General features: G+C 39.4%; 2 protein-coding genes across 6 annotated transcripts in view; one reads left to right on the forward strand and one right to left on the reverse strand.

Moving 5' to 3' along the window:
* Positions 1-342: 342 nt before the first annotated feature.
* nod1 (nucleotide-binding oligomerization domain containing 1) lies at positions 343-8,874 on the forward strand. Of its 5 annotated transcripts, XR_010930468.1 has the most exons (13): positions 343-529; positions 1,354-1,574; positions 1,749-1,923; positions 2,793-4,605; positions 4,719-4,802; positions 5,371-5,454; positions 5,550-5,633; positions 6,284-6,367; positions 6,451-6,534; positions 6,612-6,695; positions 6,826-6,909; positions 7,359-8,455; positions 8,489-8,874. XR_010930468.1 is itself a non-coding variant. In XM_067602478.1 (12 exons), the coding sequence occupies exons 2-12, from the start codon at positions 1,398-1,400 to the stop codon at positions 7,429-7,431; spliced, it is 2,826 nt and encodes a 941-aa protein (XP_067458579.1). In that variant the 5' UTR covers positions 343-810; positions 1,354-1,397; the 3' UTR covers positions 7,432-8,874. The 5 variants fall into 5 exon arrangements, 4 of the variants coding, with proteins under 4 accessions (XP_067458579.1, XP_067458577.1, XP_067458580.1 ...); XM_067602478.1 differs by having other exon boundaries at positions 343-810; positions 7,359-8,874; XM_067602476.1 differs by having other exon boundaries at positions 7,359-8,874.
* A 1,020-nt stretch (positions 8,875-9,894) lies between these two features.
* The window catches only part of znrf2b (zinc and ring finger 2b), a 37,566-nt gene continuing 29,267 nt past the window's right edge, over positions 9,895-18,193 (reverse strand). The window contains exons 3-5 of the mRNA XM_067602481.1: positions 15,127-15,232; positions 14,133-14,206; positions 9,895-14,009 (exon numbers count right to left, since the gene is read on the reverse strand). Coding sequence (XP_067458582.1) covers positions 14,149-14,206; positions 15,127-15,232 — 164 coding nt within the window. The 3' untranslated portion in view covers positions 9,895-14,009; positions 14,133-14,148. The remainder of the gene's footprint in view (positions 14,010-14,132; positions 14,207-15,126; positions 15,233-18,193) is intronic.

Raw genomic sequence — 18,193 nt, forward strand, 5'->3', positions numbered from 1 at the left:
GCCTCACAGATGCAGAACTTTTGTCTTATTTTTCTTTTACTGGCAGAAATGGGCTTCTGTAACAATATGCCCAATTCTTCATAATATAAAAAAATACACAAGAATAGAAATTACATTTCAGAAGCACCATGTGGGGAAGTAAGAACAAAAGAGACTACAGAGAAAACATTTAACCTTTTCATTGACAGTAAAAGAAAGTCAAAAGACCCTTGGACATGTCAATGACTTTTTATATTGTGTATCATCCCATTCTACCTATAAAGGTAGAAAAATACCTGGTATTACTGTAATTTCCATATTTCCGCGGGTGCGTGAATGCAGCGTGCAGGTTGTGAAATTCTGTAGAGAAATGACGCAAAGAGACGGGTCACTTTCACTTCCCTCAACAGAAAGCTTCAGCACACTGTTTTATATTGTTTGGAAAGTAGCTTTAGTTTACAATAGTGACATTTAACTCCTGTTAGTTCCTTTCAACATTCATCTTTTTAAAGGGCGGTGTCACAGCACCTGGCGTGGACACGACTCACTGGTAGGATTCATGCCGTTATACGTGCAGCACGCTTACAGGTCGCTTTTTCTGAGCTGGATCACAGAGTATTCAAACAAAGCTAATGACGCAACAAGCAGCGGTTATTTCCAATTTTGAAACTTTTAGTTGACTGAAAGACTGACGGTCTGCATTTCAGCACTAAATTTTACGCGAATGGTATTTATCAGCTTTGATAGCTGATAATAAATTGGAAGAAAGAAGTGTCAATGCCGCGGGTGTGTCACAACAGGAGGTGTCGAAGGATTTCGGAAACAGCTGAGGTAGAAAGAATGACTTGTGTGGCAAACTGTTTTATCATGGATCGAAATTCAAGTATTTAATAATATAATTATATAATATAAGTTAACAACTATAAGCTAAACATAACTTGTCAGAGTGACAACCCGGTAAACAATTTCTGGGCAGCTGCCAATTAAACAAAGATCTTGTTAGACCTATTTCCCGTCGTGTATTTCAATTTACGGCTTTATTTATTTATTTCTGTACTATTTTTTGGTAATACTGCGACTGCCAATGCTTTAAAGTACATAGAAAATGTCCATTCTTGTATCAGAATCGGGTCATGTATGTATGGACTTATTCAGACGTGTACTTTGTACCATGACGTGAACTCAGTACCATGTAATTTATGGTCTTGAGTCAAAATGTCAAATCAGCAATATTATCTGGACTCAGCAAAACACAATTACAGATTTCTCCAATTATTGGTTATCATTAGTTGTAAGTGATGCGTCCAATTACAGTATCTGTGATATCTGTGTAGGGACTGTACCTTTAAAATACAGTGTATCTGTCTTGGCCAGGTCTTGTGTTGTGTTATCACAGAGGTGACTACCCTGCAGTAAATATGGGTCAGATAGAAGAAGCCAACGTGTCGTGTCTGAACGTCCTGACCTACCACAGAGAGCTTCTGGTGTCCAAGGTGAGGAGCATTCAATGTATCCTGGACAACTTGTTAGCATGTGGCTTCCTCTGTGAAGAAGATGTTGAGATCATACAGCGAACCGCCACCAAGACAGATCAGGTAGGAAAACCAATGGCTATTCTTTTCTTAAGCTCTCAATTTGGATTTTTTAGAATCTAATATACTGTGTTGTATCTCTCTGTAATATATCCTGTTGTAAAAATCCAACACAAAGCATGAGGCACTGTTTATGAAATTGTAACAAATACTTTATTTCCATTGATTATTCTACAGGTGCGCAAAATCTTGGAGCTAGTCCAATGCAAAGGGGAAGAGGCCAGTGCATACTTAATTTACATCATATATAAAGTATGTGATGCATACATAGATCTCCAGCCATGGTTGAAAGAGATCAACTACAACCCAAGTGAAGATATGATGGTGATGAAGGTGGTTAACACAGATCCCAGTAAGTGCTGCAATAACTAATCCTTCTCTGTGCCTCATTTAAGTTTTCAGTTATTCCTTTGTACAAAACTGGAGATAAACATTTATTTTCAAACTATAGAGCAATTTCTTTGCTTTCCCAGTTTTCAAAGACATTAAAAGAATCCAGTCAGGGCAACTTTATTGAGAAGCATAACATCATGAGTGACAATCAGTATGATTTTAGAGCTGAGTTGGCAGTAATGGAACTATGATAATGAATTGTTTTTACAAAAAGTGTGGAAGTAGAGGATTGGCATAGTCATCATCACTACGTAACTACTTGGACAATGTGTATCAATGTCTTTCAATATAAATATAATGAGACTAAAGTGTGGTGTTCCACAGGGCTCAGTTTAAGGTCTGCAATTGTTTATGCAAGATGTCTAAATGGTTTAAAATGTATTAGTTGCAGAATGATACAGTTTTCTTTGTTCCAGGAAGAATTAAAATAGGGTTCTGAGTATAGTTGAGAAATTAAATGTGTTAATGTGTTCATTAAATATTAATATAGAAATGGTTTAAAGGATAGCTTCAAACTTTTTCAAGTCTGTCTTAAAACAACAGTCAGGTGTCCATATGAACAGTGAAAGAGGTTTTCCTCGCTGTAATCATTCCTCCTGTTCATACTGACTATTAAAAGATCCCCTTCAAATGTGCTTTCAATGTAAGTGATAGGGGCCAAAATCCACTGACAAAACTGAGCTGTCCTTTAATACAAGTCAAACAAAGTTTATAATTTTTGGAAATTGTATAGTAAATACAAATTACGAGTCACTGGGCCTAACTCTGGTTCTACTAATACCACTAAGAGTTTCTATATTGCACTAATTGGCAGTTATTTCCTCTAAGTCAGCAGGTATAATGAGAAGATGAGGCAAGAAATGAGCCGGGACACCAGCTTCATCATGTCGTACAGACAGCAAGAAGAGACCCGGCTGGAGGACCTCTACACCGACACACTGATGGAACTGTTGAACGACTGCAATGAAAGTATGGGCTTCTTGGAGAGTCTGGACCAGCTCCTTGGGGAGCATGCAGTCTTCAATCCCCAGGGTGAAACCATTTATGTAATGGGGGATGCCGGTGTGGGAAAATCAATCCTCCTGCAGAAACTCCAAAATCTGTGGTCCAAGAATGAGCTGCAGACAGATGCCATCTTCTTCTTTAAGTTCCGCTGTAGGATGTTCAGCACCTTTAAGGACACAGAGCAGATCTCCCTCAGAGACCTTTTGTTCAAATACAACTTCTACCCAGACCACGATCCTGATGATGAAGTGTTTGATTACATCTTGCGCTTCCCTGAGAAGGCTATTTTTACGTTTGACGGCTATGATGAGATTCAGGAGGATCTAGACCTGATGAATGTCCCTGAAGTAGCGTCACCGGAGGAGAAGGCACATCCTCTCCAGTTGCTTCTCAGTTTGCTCTGTGGGAAACTACTCAAGGGCTCGCAGAAGGTGCTGACAGCCCGGACAGGGATCGAAATCCAGAGCAGGGTGATCAGAAAGAAGGTGGCTCTCCGGGGGTTCTCCCCAACTCATCTGAAGACCTACGTTGATCTGCACTTCAAGGAGCAGGAGCAGCGAGACCTGGTCTCAGTTCAGCTGGATGCTAGCCCCCACCTCTGCGGCCTTTGCTCCACCCCCCTGTTCTGCTGGATCGTATTCAAGAGCTTTACGCACCTGCAGACCATGCATGATAGTTTTCAGCTGCCTGACACCTGCATCACACTCAGTGACATCTTCCTCCTGCTGTCAGAGGTGTTCCTCAGCCGCTCAGCATCACCCACTCCATCTCTGCTGAAGAAAAGAACTCGCTGTGCCTCAGAGACATTCAAAGCAGGGCTCAGGCCCCTCACAGCATTTGCCAAGCTTGCTCTACAGGGTATGGAGAGAGGTAGCTTCATTTGTGGCCAAGAGGAGATTACTGCTTGCGGCTTGACAGAGGAGGACCTACCACTGGGCTTCCTTAGAGCTGTTAGTGAGTATGATGCCAGCGAAAGCCCTGCTACCTTTGAATTCCTCCATATGACTCTGCAGTCTTTCTTGGCGGCGTTTGCTCTTGTGTTGGATGAAGAGGCTGCTGCCAGCTCCATCCTCAAGTTCTTCACAGAGTGCAGCAGGAGGAGGGAACGCTCCTGTCTGCCTTTTAACTTCTGTATTAGTGGATCTTCAAAGCCCAGTGAAAAGAAGCCGTTTACTACTAATGAACACCTTCAGTTTACTAATCTGTTCTTGTGTGGACTGCTGTCCAAAGCTAACAACAGCCTGATGCAGCATCTGGTCTCTCCTGTGTTACTAAAGAAAAAACGGAACTTACTAAAGTCATACCTCTCCACCAGTGTGAAGTCGCACCTCCAGGGCTTACCCCACCACATGAGTGAAGAGGGCAAGAAAGTTCATGTTCTGCCCAACTTCCTGTGGATGCTGAGGTGCATCTTCGAGACGGGGAGCAAAGACATCGCTCAGATGACAGCCAAAGGCATCACATCCAACTTCATCAAGATGGGTCACTGTAACGTGTTTTCAGGTGACTGCACCGCCCTGAACTTTGTACTGCAGCACCGTCAGAAGCTTCTGGGGCTCGACATGGACAACAACAATATCAGTGACTATGGGATGAAGCAGCTAAGACCATCCTTCTGTAAAATGAGAATAGTGAGGTAAGAATCATGTTTCTAAATGTCCTCTATTCTTAAGTCTAGTAAATCCAAACTCTTTGTATGATATATATATATATATAACTGTATGCATTATCAAACATGCTCGCCTGCAGATTTTGCGTCAATCAACTGTCAGACATCAGCATTGAGATTCTTGCAGAGGAGCTGTGCAAGCAGAAAATTGTGGAGGTCTTGGGGTGAGTAAACAAGTCCATTTTTCCAGACTGATAATCTGCATTTCTCCCCAAAAGAGTGTGTGAGCTTGAGGTGAGATTGTGTAAGAAAGAGGAGTGGCTCTGTGTCTTTCCTTCAACTTACCCCCCAAAAAGTAGCAAATGGACTGGTTAAAGCCACAGTTATCCATAACATGAAACAATTTATTTATTTCTGTAGATGTTTTTTTGTGGAATAAATGCTTGAACTTCTTGTGGAGAGTTTGACTACTGGTTTTCAAGAATCATGAATCATATAGTATTATCTTGTGGTAGGACAGTCTGAACAAAATATAGAAGCGAGTGTGTCCTCAGCAGCAGGAACTGGCAGTTTTAAAAAGAAAGAATCAGGGACAAATTGATGAAAAAAAAGGTAGCACACACAATTTTGGTTCAGATACATAATGGTACTTTGAATGTACAAAATCTTAGGGATACAAAAATTGTCTTGAAAATAAAGGTAGGCTACAAAAAGCTTTTACCCCCCAAAACTAAAATTCTGCTCTAGTAAAGTAAAACGTGTGTTTCTAAAAATGTGTGCTTTTGTTCTCAGGCTTTACAGCAATAACATCACAGATGTCGGAGCCAAGCTAATTGCTCAGATAGTTGAGGAATGCCCAAAGCTGAGAGTTCTCAAGTAAGATATCAATTTGAACTTGTGCCAAGACACATCAAATAATATATATTTGTTTTTATGTATTTTAATTAATGTTGTCCTTACTTTTCCTTCAGGCTTGGTAAAAACAAGATCACCAGTGTTGGTGGGAAGTATCTGGCCAGTGCAATTCAGAAGAGCAAGAGCATATTTGATGTGGGGTAAGACTTCACTGCTGTAAAACTTCTTTGTGTGTCAGGATCAGTTAATCAAGGATTACCTCTTATACAGCTGGTTACTTGAAGGTGGTAAAATTTTAAAGAAAAAGCCAATGATGTGTAACATCTACAGATCAAGAGCAACATCTGACTGAGTAGCAATGTTGCTATGGTGGCTTGACAGGATTAATGGAGGAAGGTTTCAGATAGTGTAAAAAATTGTTTTATGCCCATCCCTCAAGCACTACAAAACATGTTACCTTGAAAAAAGTCAGGTAAAATGTGACATGTTAATCCTTTTCACACTTTCATTCATTCATTCACACTGAAACAATTGAAGGCAAATGTGACAAATCATAAGAATACATCAAGATAAACAAGAACCACAAATCCAAAACATTTTATATTATATATATATATATATATATATATATATATATATATATATATATATATATATATATATATATATTGTAGAAGTTCTCTCAAGACTTTATATGATGCGTGTTCTTAAAATTTGAAGTGGAATCATGACAACATGTCAAATTCTATTTAGGATAATGCAGCAGGATAGCAGGAGTTAGACAGGCCCTTTGTGTTTGTACATGTCTGACTGCAGCTCATCATGAAGGTTTTGATGTCTCTGTTTCCAGAATGTGGGGGAACACCATTGGTGATGAGGGAGCAGAAGCATTCGCAGAAGCTCTGAGGCACCACCCAAGTCTTACCAATCTCAGGTGAGAAAGGAACCACTCACAAACTCAATATAAAACCCCTGACTAAAAATTAATGGCTCATCATTTCTGTGTTTCTATTCCAGCCTCTCAGCCAATGGCATCACATCAAAAGGCGCAAAGATCCTGGCAGAAGCACTGAAAGAGAACAGCTGCCTCAGGATATTCTGGTAGGCAGGTCATTTAGTTTGAGTTTGAGTGATTTTTGCTGTTGTGTGTATAGAACTCCAACTCTGTGCTGTTGTAGGTTGGTGCAGAATGAGATATGTGATGATGCAGCTCCATACTTGGCTCAGTTGGTCCAAGCAGACACTGGTCTAAGCCACCTCTGGTAAGTAAAAAAAAACACATTCTGTATTTACTCACATGATGTCACTGTGCACCCAACCTCTGATGCTGCTGAATACGCTGGTCAGACATTGATAGTCAGAAACTCACCTGCTTGGTATATTTGTCTGCAGGTTAATCAATAACCACTTCACTGTGGACGGGATGAAACACCTCGCTGAGGCCCTTTCTTACAACACAGCACTTAAAGAGATATGGTGAGGAACAGTTGAAGTTTATTTTAGTCATTTATGCAGTTGATTTTGATAATGCATTTAAACTCCAAATTCATTCAGATTAAGGAATTTTGGTTGATTATGAGTCAAACAAATGTCTTTCTTTAGTGGAGAAAGGTAGATTATCTCTATCTATCTATATCAGTTATGGAGATTTGATCTGGCAGATGAGTTAAGAGTCCAAAAACATCCATTAGCATTATTATTGATAGATATAAATTGATATTATTGATAAGAATAATACCACAAATTCTATTGCCAATATAATCCATATTAATGAAACATAACTAACTGCGTAATTTTAGTATTCTTTAGGGTGTCACACAATCTCTTCACAGCATCAGGATCACTTTCTTGTATTCTCCCTCTGAATATAATAATGTGTTTGGACTTAAATGAGTGTCTGATGGGGTGTGATCATGTTCCTACAGTGTGAAAGGAAACCAGATCTCTGAAGAGGAACAGAAACAGTTTGTGGAAACGAAAAGGCTGCGATTTTACTGACCGGGCACTAATGTGGGAAGGAGCCATGTGCACAAGTTGAATAATTGCTGCATGATAGAGAATATCTAGCATGTGTTCACTGCATGCGAAGTGGTAGTATTAGCTTAAGCTAATATGCTACACTGTATGATTTCACCTGGTTGCACCTGTTTGGACTGCTGAGAACACAAAGTCACACTTTGTGCTGTAATGGAAACACTGTATATTCATCACTAGTTGAGGAATCTTTTTTTTGCTTTTTTTTGAATGTCTGTTTCAGTTTTCATATGGGGGATGTTTACCTGAAATTTTGCCCAAATGTTTGGCAGTTTTACATGTCTGTTACAAAAAAAAGGAAGTGGAAGCACTGTTAACAAGAAAACAATGACTTCCTTCTTCATTACCACATTCATAGATTTAAGGCACATTGTTTTGTTTTGTTTGAATATATGAACAATAACTTTACATTATTTATGATTTGACTGTTACTTGAGGTGCTGTGTGTTACATGTGTTAAGGTGTACTTCAGTCTGAACACAACAGCATAATTATAATGTTTACTGTTGGGATTCCAGTGCCAGTGTATCAACTCCCCCCCCCCCCCCCCATGGATTCAGACAGCGCTGGTGGTGAAAAGGCTGACGGCCTCTGGTGACATGGGACACTTACTGTATATGAACAAAACATGGAGCTCAGTTAATCATGCTGCTGGTCTTTCCCTCTATAGAGCTTTTTCACAGCAGACATTTGACTCGTAGCAGGAAAAGCACAGGTGTCACTAATAAAATATGTGTTCCAGTCACATGACAGTGAACCAGCAGCATTGCCCTGACACTGACACACCTACGTAGAAGGCAGCCATAACTCATGTTGCAAATTCCTCCTGTACTTTCTCTGCTATCACATGTTAAAATGTCTGCTGTGAAAAAGTCAGTTTATTGTGACTCAATACAATGTACTGTATGGGGCAGCTCCTTCCTGGTTAGTCATCCAAAGCACACAGCAAATCACTTATCATCATCCACCCTTTAAAAGAGACACTTCAGTGTTTTAGTATTGCACTTTCATAAAGTTTAAGGATTTGTGTAAAACGGATTTAAGAGAGAATAGTCAAACTTTAAGCAGCAAAGGCTGAGATGTCCTGACCTTTAATTAACACACTATTATAATAACACACTATCATGTAGTTGTACATGCTCTGGTAATTTGATAAATTAAGCATGTTGTACAAAAGGTGGACTTCCTGACTGAATGTTCACTGAGCTCCATGTCATATTTTTATCTAGAAAAGTAAGTACAGTAGGACACTCAGCTGATCAGACTGCTGGATTTTTACTTATAAATTTGACTAGCTTCAAACACTAAATAACACGGCATAAAAATAAGTAAAAGATGATTGGTATCCAAAGGAATCACTCCTAGCTGTTTTTGTACATAGTTTTACATAAAAGAAATGTATGTTTATTGTGATTTTTTTTTCACTTATATATTTAACAGTGCACATTTACTGGTAATGCTTGTTTGGGCTCAGAACTGCCAAGAAATAAATGATTAAAACACAAAGAAAAATCTAAAAAGTGCTTGACTGATTCAGTAGTAGCTCATATAAGGCTTGTCTTAGGACTGCACCAATGTAGTTCTGAGTCAAGACATGCAACCCTCCCAGTTCCTCCCACACGACACCACCACATCCAGGGGACTTCTCAACGCACGTGCAATCGGGGAAACTCAAAGTGAGTATGACGATAGCTGCAAAACAAAATGCAGTGGAGAACAGAAGTTGACCCAACCTAGAGAGAAAGCTACGAGGTAAATTCTGACTGCTTTCATAGAATATTTAGCATAAAGTTATGATATACTTTACAGCATATTGTAAATGTTGTAAAGCAATGAAATAAAGAGATTACTGCCTCACTAGTTCAATTGTCTCCTTACAAACTGACTGAAAAACAGCTTTGTTTATCTGACAAATGGTCACAAGGTCCACTTACTTTTGAAAGCTTTCAGCCACATCTCATGGCCTCCCTTAGTGGAGGGAGTTGCTTGGTTTAGTTGTGTTCTGGTGTTCATAGACTGCTGATGTCTGACATCATGTCTGGGTCAAAGGTCATTAAACCAGAAAAATCAAGGAGGCTGTCCACATGTGATGCTAGAAACCATCCTTAAACAGAGACAGGAGTTACTATCTCCCCCAATTTACCTCTACTTGTTATCACATGACCAAAACACCAAACATATGTGATAGCAACTAAACTCTGCTCCATTCTTATCTCCCACAATGTCAGACTATGTCACACCATAGAATTTAAGCTTTTCTCAAATTCCACCTCTCTTGTATTACTTCATCTTACACTGGCTTTTCCTCTGCACTTCTTCATTTTCATCCTAACTTACAGGTTCTTGTCTTTTTGTGAGGTGAATGAGTCATTGTGCTATTGGAGGCAGCTGTTAGGAACAATAAAAAAAACCCACAAGGACAGGAAGTTGAATGTCATCATTGTATCTATTAAGGCCAGATCTGTTGCACTTTTCCGCTAAAACTCAGACAGAAATTAAAAGACATCACTAGTCAGAGTCAAACCTGCTCACAGAAATCATTCCAGTAATCAGTTATGAAAACAATGATAAATAATAATTGGTTGCAGAAGTCAGTCAAAGTGAGAGACAAAGGTACAGTATGAGCCCTGTGAAATGTCCATCAATCAGCCAATGTCCAGACTGTTGCTGCCAACAGAGAACAGCATGATGAGGAGAGTTCACACTTTCAGATGAGTCTGCAGCACCACCGTGTGGTGGGGACAGTGTATTACATGGCTCAGCTAATCTCTGTGTGGCTGTCAGGTTATATGTCCAGTATGATGAAGCAGCAGTAGTCATGAGTGTGGCGGGGTGGATCCCAAAACTCCAAAAGTTCACTCCACTTTTCTGCAGTGACCCAGAAACTGATGCAGTTTCTTTGACCCCGTATTATAACCCCGGCCACAACAAGACATAGTGGAAAAATATATTTTAAAAAAAGAACTTGAAAGATAAAAGCAAAAATTGTAAAGGATTATTACATAAAGGATGATATGCTTTAAAGGGGTACTCCAGTGATTTAGTACTGCACTTTCATAAAGTGACAGGACTTGTGAGACAGATTAAAGACAGGATGGTGAAAAGTGAAGCAGCAGAGGCCGAGATATCCTGACTTTTAATGCCAATATAGCACTGAATCCATAAAATTTGGGTTTAATTACTTTAAATAATATACATCTGTTTTCTTATTCGGACTCTTCTGTATTATTTAGCACAAAGTTGGATATATTAGAACATGAGTTTCACAGTTGCAATTTTGACAGACTTTCTGGTATAAATCTGTACTGTCCAAGCCCAAAGTGAGATTACCTATGTATTACCTCCTCCAGAGCCACAGAGAGCGTTCTGTTTTCACAGGCTGGGTGGGATCAACAATGATGAGTAACTGACTTTGCCATTTAAAATCAGTGGAGTGTCCCTTTAGTTCCAGTATCTTGTAGGCTGAAGAAAGACATTCATCCATCAGTGTGTGTTAGGACTACATGAGGCTGTGGCTCATGTCAACTGGGTGTAGCACAAACAAAATCTGAAAAGAACTCATAATCATCATGATTGTAAATTGATTCATTAATATGTTATAATGTGTTATGTCCACTTGATTAATTGCAGTAAGTTACTTCATTTCTCATGAACTATCCTCCTCTCACTCAGAAGCATTCCTGTCCTTTCAGGAGGTAACTAAATGACGTGAGGAGAAACAGCAGCAAGGGCAGGTGGAGGACATTTGGGACAATTTCTCTCTTGTTAACCAACATTTTTTGGATGAAAAAATGTCCACACCCTCATTACACACCTCCGCATGGAGGCACAGTTACACAACATTTCTTACGAAGTTTCTAGAGAGGAGATAAAGAAGCAGTTTGTTTTCCTCAGTATAACATTATGATCAGGATGGTGAGATGAGCGCTGGGATCTGAGTCGTAGACAAAAGGAGGTTGTGAAAGAAAACAATGATAAACTCTAAAAGAATTTCTGAGCTTTGGGATCCACTCAGTGATGTCATCGATGAGCTCCTCCTCTCTGGTTGGAGGCAAGCTTGTCAGTGAATTCAGATGCGATGGTTTTTCACTGGATTAAAAATCTGTAGACTCCACGGTAGAGGTCTTCAGGCAAACCTGACCCCCTGAAAACCCGACAAGTCCAGTCATTCCAAGGTTGCCTTGGCCAACTTCACTTGGTCTGGGTCTGTAGAAATGCAAGAACTTTGATTGAAATTTTGATTGGAGCTGCCAGGACCCGAGACCAGCCGACACACCACACATTACTGGCTTCAACCGTGATTGAAATGATGTTTGTTGATGACCCGGTGTGATTAAACTAGCAATTTTACAGAAAAATTGTGTTTTGATGTTCACATTTGCTGTATATTAATTCTGTTGTAATGCAAAAGAGTTTGTTTCAGCTGGTGTCTTCCTCTGTGTGCAGGCTCAGTGATGATCAGCCTCTTTGAAACATGTTATTACAGTGAAGAATGAATCAAGCGCTGCATAGAAATGAGCACAAAGCAGATTACAAAGAAACTGTGTGTGGCAGTACACTGACTTATGAATATTTAAATAGTGACAAGGTTTTCTACCCAGAACCCACTCCAATAACTATTTTTTATTGTTATATCTGTTTATTTCTTTTATTATTTTTTTTATTTTATTTCTTTCATTTTTTGAGTCAATGTAATGCTACATGATCTCCAACAGTGTTGTTCATATTATGTTGCACCTGACTCTAATTATCAGATTAACCTTGATCTTTTTATTTAATGACTTTTCATAATCTTATGATATTTGCTTTGAAACATAATTTTGAACTGATTACGTTTCAAGAGCAGCCAAAGAGAATAATGTGTTGGATTTTATTAAGGTCAGAAAAGACAAAAACTGAATTAAAGCTGAAATGATCGATTATTCTATTGACAGAAAAAAATATCAACAATCATTTTAAGTCATTGTTTAAAGAAAACATTCTAGCAACTTTTGCTTCTCCTATGTGATGCTTTCCTGCTTTTGTCTGTTTTATATTACTATTAGGTAAATATTTGGGGGTTTTGACTGTAAGTCATTCAAAAGAAGCACTTTCATGACATCACCTTGGGCTGTGTGAAATTGTGACTATTCGTGACTATTTTATTGTTCAACTCAATTAATCCATTTATTTTACACATACAGACAGCATAGTGGTTGTTGGGACCCCAAACTATGAGGCAGTGAAGCCAACCTCAATATGGGTTTACTGAGCCTGCACACTGAAGAAAACATCAGCTGAGATGCACAGTATGTGTTGTTACTCTGCATTACCAAAGAATAAAGATACATTAAATGACAACTTCAAAACTGTGAACCAGTTTACCTTCAGTTGTTACTAATACTATGACAGGCTATAATGAATACTCAGCCTATACAAATGACATCTGACTATGATGAACATGATGAAAACAGTCTGAGCTTCTTTTTCTATGAAGTAACAGCTGAAAAAACAGTAAATTTGACAAAAAAGAAACTCCTACTTACTGGTGCTTTCAATCACATCTCATGGTCTACATCATCGGATAGAGCTGACTCCATCTGTCAGTGAAGACTGTGAGATGCAGTTGAAAACTTTCTAAAAAGCTAGTAAGTGGACATTGAGTGACTGACTGATATTTTTCAAGGTCAGAAAATACAGATGTGGTTCAATCTCTGCATATTTCTTTTCAGCTCAGGTTCAGGTAGATAGCTTCAGGACTGGGTGCAGGTTTTTGTTCCCATGAAGACCTCTACTCCATGGTGTGATTTATTGGAAAGCACTGATGAATGTGTGTGTGTGTATATATATATATATATATGTGTGTGTGTGTGTGTGTTTGACAATATTCACAGTTGATTGGCACCATTGTTGCAACAGCTTCAGTTCTGAAAATGTCTGAGCTGATGCAGCTTTTCTGAAAATGTGAGCAACATGTCATGTCTCTGGCTTGTTTCTCCTGGACTGGTAGAATGGCAGTGGAGGTGAGATGGTCCTGCAGGTCCATGCAGTTGTCCAGCTAGTTCTGCTCCCCCTCCACCACCCTGCTGCAGCTGGGCATGACAACAAGGCACTGCTAGACACTGATGCTGAAGGAGGAGGGGAGGGACAGAGTAAGAAGGGAGAGGGATAATCCACCCTCCCTCCACCCTGCCCCCACCTCCAGGACCATGTCCACCTCCTCCGGTGTCCTGGCATACAATCAGCTGACGTCTGCTGTCTGAGAGAGCCCTGCCTGTCGTAACGCCCCGTGTGTCTTTGACCGTCAGGGCTGGGGAGGATGCGAGGTGAGTATCAGTCAGCGGATCGGTCCGTCCGGTCTGAGACTGAGCGTGGATGTGCAACTCAAACATAAACAGAAAAGTCTGTATCCCTGAAGATTGCTTAAATGAGATTTGGCACACCGTGGTACTACATTATTGGGTGGGGTTAAACTGATCACAGTGGTCACGGCGTCCAGCAGTCTCCCTGGATCCACACTTCATTTTGGTGCTAATGAAGTAGATCTCGCTCAACGTGGGTACCTGTCATCCAACAACCAACAGAGAATATTTAGTAAAAAAAAAAAGTAAAATTTCCAAAAATCATACAAAAACTATCAAGAAAACAATTTATCTGTCACCTTGAGATGTTTGGTAAAACTTTACCTGTGCAAAAAAAGCTTTAATCAGATGGATGCTCTGGACATGATCTGTTCACTTCAAACCATTCATCGATGCAGCTGGAAAGAGGAAACAAGAATTTGTTTTTAGACAAATGAGATGTCTCTTTAGTCTGTTGTTTAATACAATATTTCATCATCCTAACACACAGAGTGCACAGGGGAGACTCATTAGATTTCTTATTACACTATTACACAATGCAGGATTATTATATTGACTTCTTTATTAAGGATCAGGGAGTTTGACTCAACTGAAGTTTTAAACACTTGCCTGATGCATTTTCAAACCATCAGATGAGTTTAAATAAATCAGATATAGACAAGATGAATTCAGTTTTCCATTATTTATGATAACATCAGTACTCTTGAAATGTTTCATAACAGAAAAATTTAAAGCCTCCAAAAATGTCTTTTTTAATTGGATATCTGTGGTGGAAGTGGTCATGTCAGGTCATATGAGCTCCTCATAAACGTGAATGTGTTTTCCCATTTATACCTAGTGGGCTGTGTGAACCAATCAGGATTGAGACTGTTGACTTTTATTCATTCTATATGTTGACTATTGTCTGTGATGATGACTGTACGTTAGGAGACAAAATTGAAAATGCAAGAAACTGAAAAAATGCTCAGTCTGCATAAGATCAAGAGATACAGCATTCAGTCCTAATTAGGAGCATATTTGTGGTTGCCTGGGTGAAAAACCTTGTATGCAGGTTTGCTGTTGTGCTTGTTTGTTTACCACAATCCTAATGTGGCTATTATATCACACTGATTCAGGTATATTAACAAATAAAACAATGTCCTTGCTATGTCCTTAAACTAAACTTTCTAAACTCAAATCCTAATCGAACATCTGTAAATGAACCAGTCTAAACCTGTGGTGGAGGTTCTATGGAGAACTGCCTCATAAATAATGGTGGAATAAAGCTCATCCACATCTTTGTCATGTAAAAGAAATGAAGCTAAACAGTCTTTCATACCCTTTATGGTAGATGCAGAGGCAGGGCAGGCGAGCGATGGTGTCCCCCTGTACCAGCTCCTCCAGGCAGATTGCACATTCTCCTGCATCCTTGGTCAGGACGTCCTCTGGAAGACAGCACACACATCACACCACAGGCTTATTAGAATGGATTATAGGACTCTATGACTACATGACACCTTTTGTTCATATAAAAAAAAGGGACATAAGACAATCTCTGCCTTTGAAACTATTCTATTCTAGCAAAAATGAGCAGTAGGTTAGTGTATTGGTTTGCAGATGTACAAAACATCACAGATATTCTTCTTTTATTAACACAATTCTGAAGGCTCACCAACGAGATATATAAGCTACTGTGTTCAACATCCAACATCCTACAATTCAATCTTTAATAATAGTGGATCTTAACATCAGGTTATATAAACAGAAATTGCAGTGCAGCAAAGCGGAGAAGAAATACACTACTGGCTGAAATTTTATGTTCATTTGATTTCATTTGTCTTATTTCAAATTTAACATAAGTTAGTTTTATTTGTGTTTTTATTATTATTTATAATATTCTTTTCCATACAGGTTTACTGCATAAGAGTCTAAGGAGTTTAACTGTATCCTGCCTCAGACATACAGTCTCTTTATCTCTTTAATATGTAACAAAGTTTGTTGCAATCTTCTCACTAGATTTTGAGACGTCTTGTCTGCAAACTTCTCATTTTGTCCTGCAGGTGGTGCTAGAGGAAAACTCACAGAGTTCTAAAGCTAAAAGGAGGTTTTCCTCTGGTGAATATGAATAACAACAGTAATTTTCTTGACTATCTGGTTAGTTGTCCAGATGGCCACATACCCACACCAGACACACATGAGTAACCACCAAACATTTACCGCATGGAAATCTCTACAATACCTCTGCCACCCCCTGCCTTCAGTCTGTGTGTTCAGTCTGTGTGTGTGTGTGTGTGTGTGTGTGTACACTGCACAATATTCATCTTCCTCTGCTATGTAAAGCATCGGTCCGGGTCTAAAGTGGAAGTCAGCGTGTGCACCATTAAACCCATCACCTGCAGGAAAACACACAGAGTCATTAGAACTGGCCTTATGTAACAGTGGATTAACCCACATAGGCCTGGAAAAGCCAGTTATTATGGGCTGTAGCACATGGCATCCAGCTCAGCTGAGGGGAAAACATCTTTAATGTACTGACAGTGCCGTCAGCCAGTCATTCACACAGTCAGAGACAGAAAGGAGAATAACACTGATGTATGCTGCAGAGATGTGCTTTGTTAACATTTAGTCTTAGTTGCTGAACATTATTGCTCTCCACACCCCGACGACTGAAAGACACAGTTAGATGAGGAGACTCATTTGTCTCATTGCATGTTCTCATACATGTTCATAAATCATGTGGTGTAGTGGCCGCAGTAGATACTGCAGGATCACAACAAAATACTTTCCCCCATTAACAATCATTACAAAAGGAGCAGCTGTAACTGTAAATACCGCCCCTCCTTCAATGACTCTTTGTATGATCAGAATTTGATCCATTAGAACAACAAAATTTGGAAAGTCTTGAAGAGCCATATCATGTGTGTGGGGAGGCAGCATAACACACACAACTAAACTGTTGGTGGTCAAAATGCATTGTGGGTAAAGTAGGCACCAGGTATTGATGAAGAAGAAGAATGCATGGTGATAGCCATTTTGATGATTTTCAAACTGTCCATCGTGAGTCTTGTTGTAGGTGTTTGATGCTTAATCTGTAGAGTACTTTTAAAGAAATAATCCAAATACATTTATTCTTTCTGAGAGTTAGCCTAGATGAGAAGATGAATACTGATATCATGTCTGTGTGTGTACCACAAAGCTGGCACCAGGAAGTGGTGAACCAACTTGCATAAACAGGGGAAACATTAGCCTGAGTAATATGTTCATTAGTGAGCGTGAGAGATGACATATAGATATATTTTTATACTTTTACACAGAGCCAGGCTAGCACTGATATGAGTCAATTAATCACATTTCCTATTCTTTCATTAAAGATGAGAAGATTTTGTCCACTGATGCATGCTTGGACATGGAACTTGTGCAACCAAGATGTCAGTCATAGTATGTTCCACATCAGATTTCTTGTTTATACTTCTATACTCATCTTCTATACTATCATATATTCATATATCAAATGTGATTAAAATGTAGAGACCGCAGTAGTTTATTCATGTTGGAGTGTAGGGTGGATAGAGAGCCACTTTAATATGAACTAGTCAGTATTTACTGCTTTTGATAAGTTCAAGGTCTTCATTTTATAAGCCTAATGAATAACAGAGCTTCCCTTCCAGCTAAACCTACAAGAACGTCATCACTGGATTTTACTGAAGAGTTTTACTGTCCCATGATGGTTTGCTCTTTAAGATGTTCCATTAAATATTGTCTCAGAATATATATATATATATCTGTGCATTCAGTCTAAAAATATCGATACTGGTAGCTCTAAAACCAAAATGCCAAATATTTTGGCAACACTGATAAAAAGCCAGACAACAACAACAGCTATGGGTTAAAAATTGTCTCGCTGATCTTTGACCTCTGTAATGACCCCAGCAGGAAGGATCAGGGATCAGGGAGGAGGAGGAGGAGGAGGAGGAGGTGTGTTTACTGCGGCAGGTTGACCTCTGTGCTGTCGGTGTTTAACACACAGACAGGAGGAGCTGGGATGTTATGATCACATGACAGCTGCTGTTTTGTGTGTCTGTGTCATGAAGCAGCGCTGGATATATTTAGGGGTCAGACGTTCCTCTCTGTGTATATGTGTGTCAAGGCCAAACCACAGCTTTTATTGACGTCAAGTCTAGAGAATATTCACCTATATCATGTACTGTCTCTGCTGTGTTGGACTCCAGCAGCGTCGTTCTGATTGGCTGCGTTAATCATTGTGAAGTTATGTCAGTGACAGATTAGAGCACTTTTATTTTACAGCCCCTTGTCTGAAGTCAGGGGTGGTAAAATACCTGTTTATATGTCTGTCTGTTCTGATGAATTACAAAGACACGTTTGATACTTGACTTACACATAAGATT

Source organism: Thunnus thynnus, chromosome 10, assembly GCF_963924715.1.
Source record: "Thunnus thynnus chromosome 10, fThuThy2.1, whole genome shotgun sequence".
NCBI lineage: Eukaryota > Metazoa > Chordata > Actinopteri > Scombriformes > Scombridae > Thunnus > Thunnus thynnus.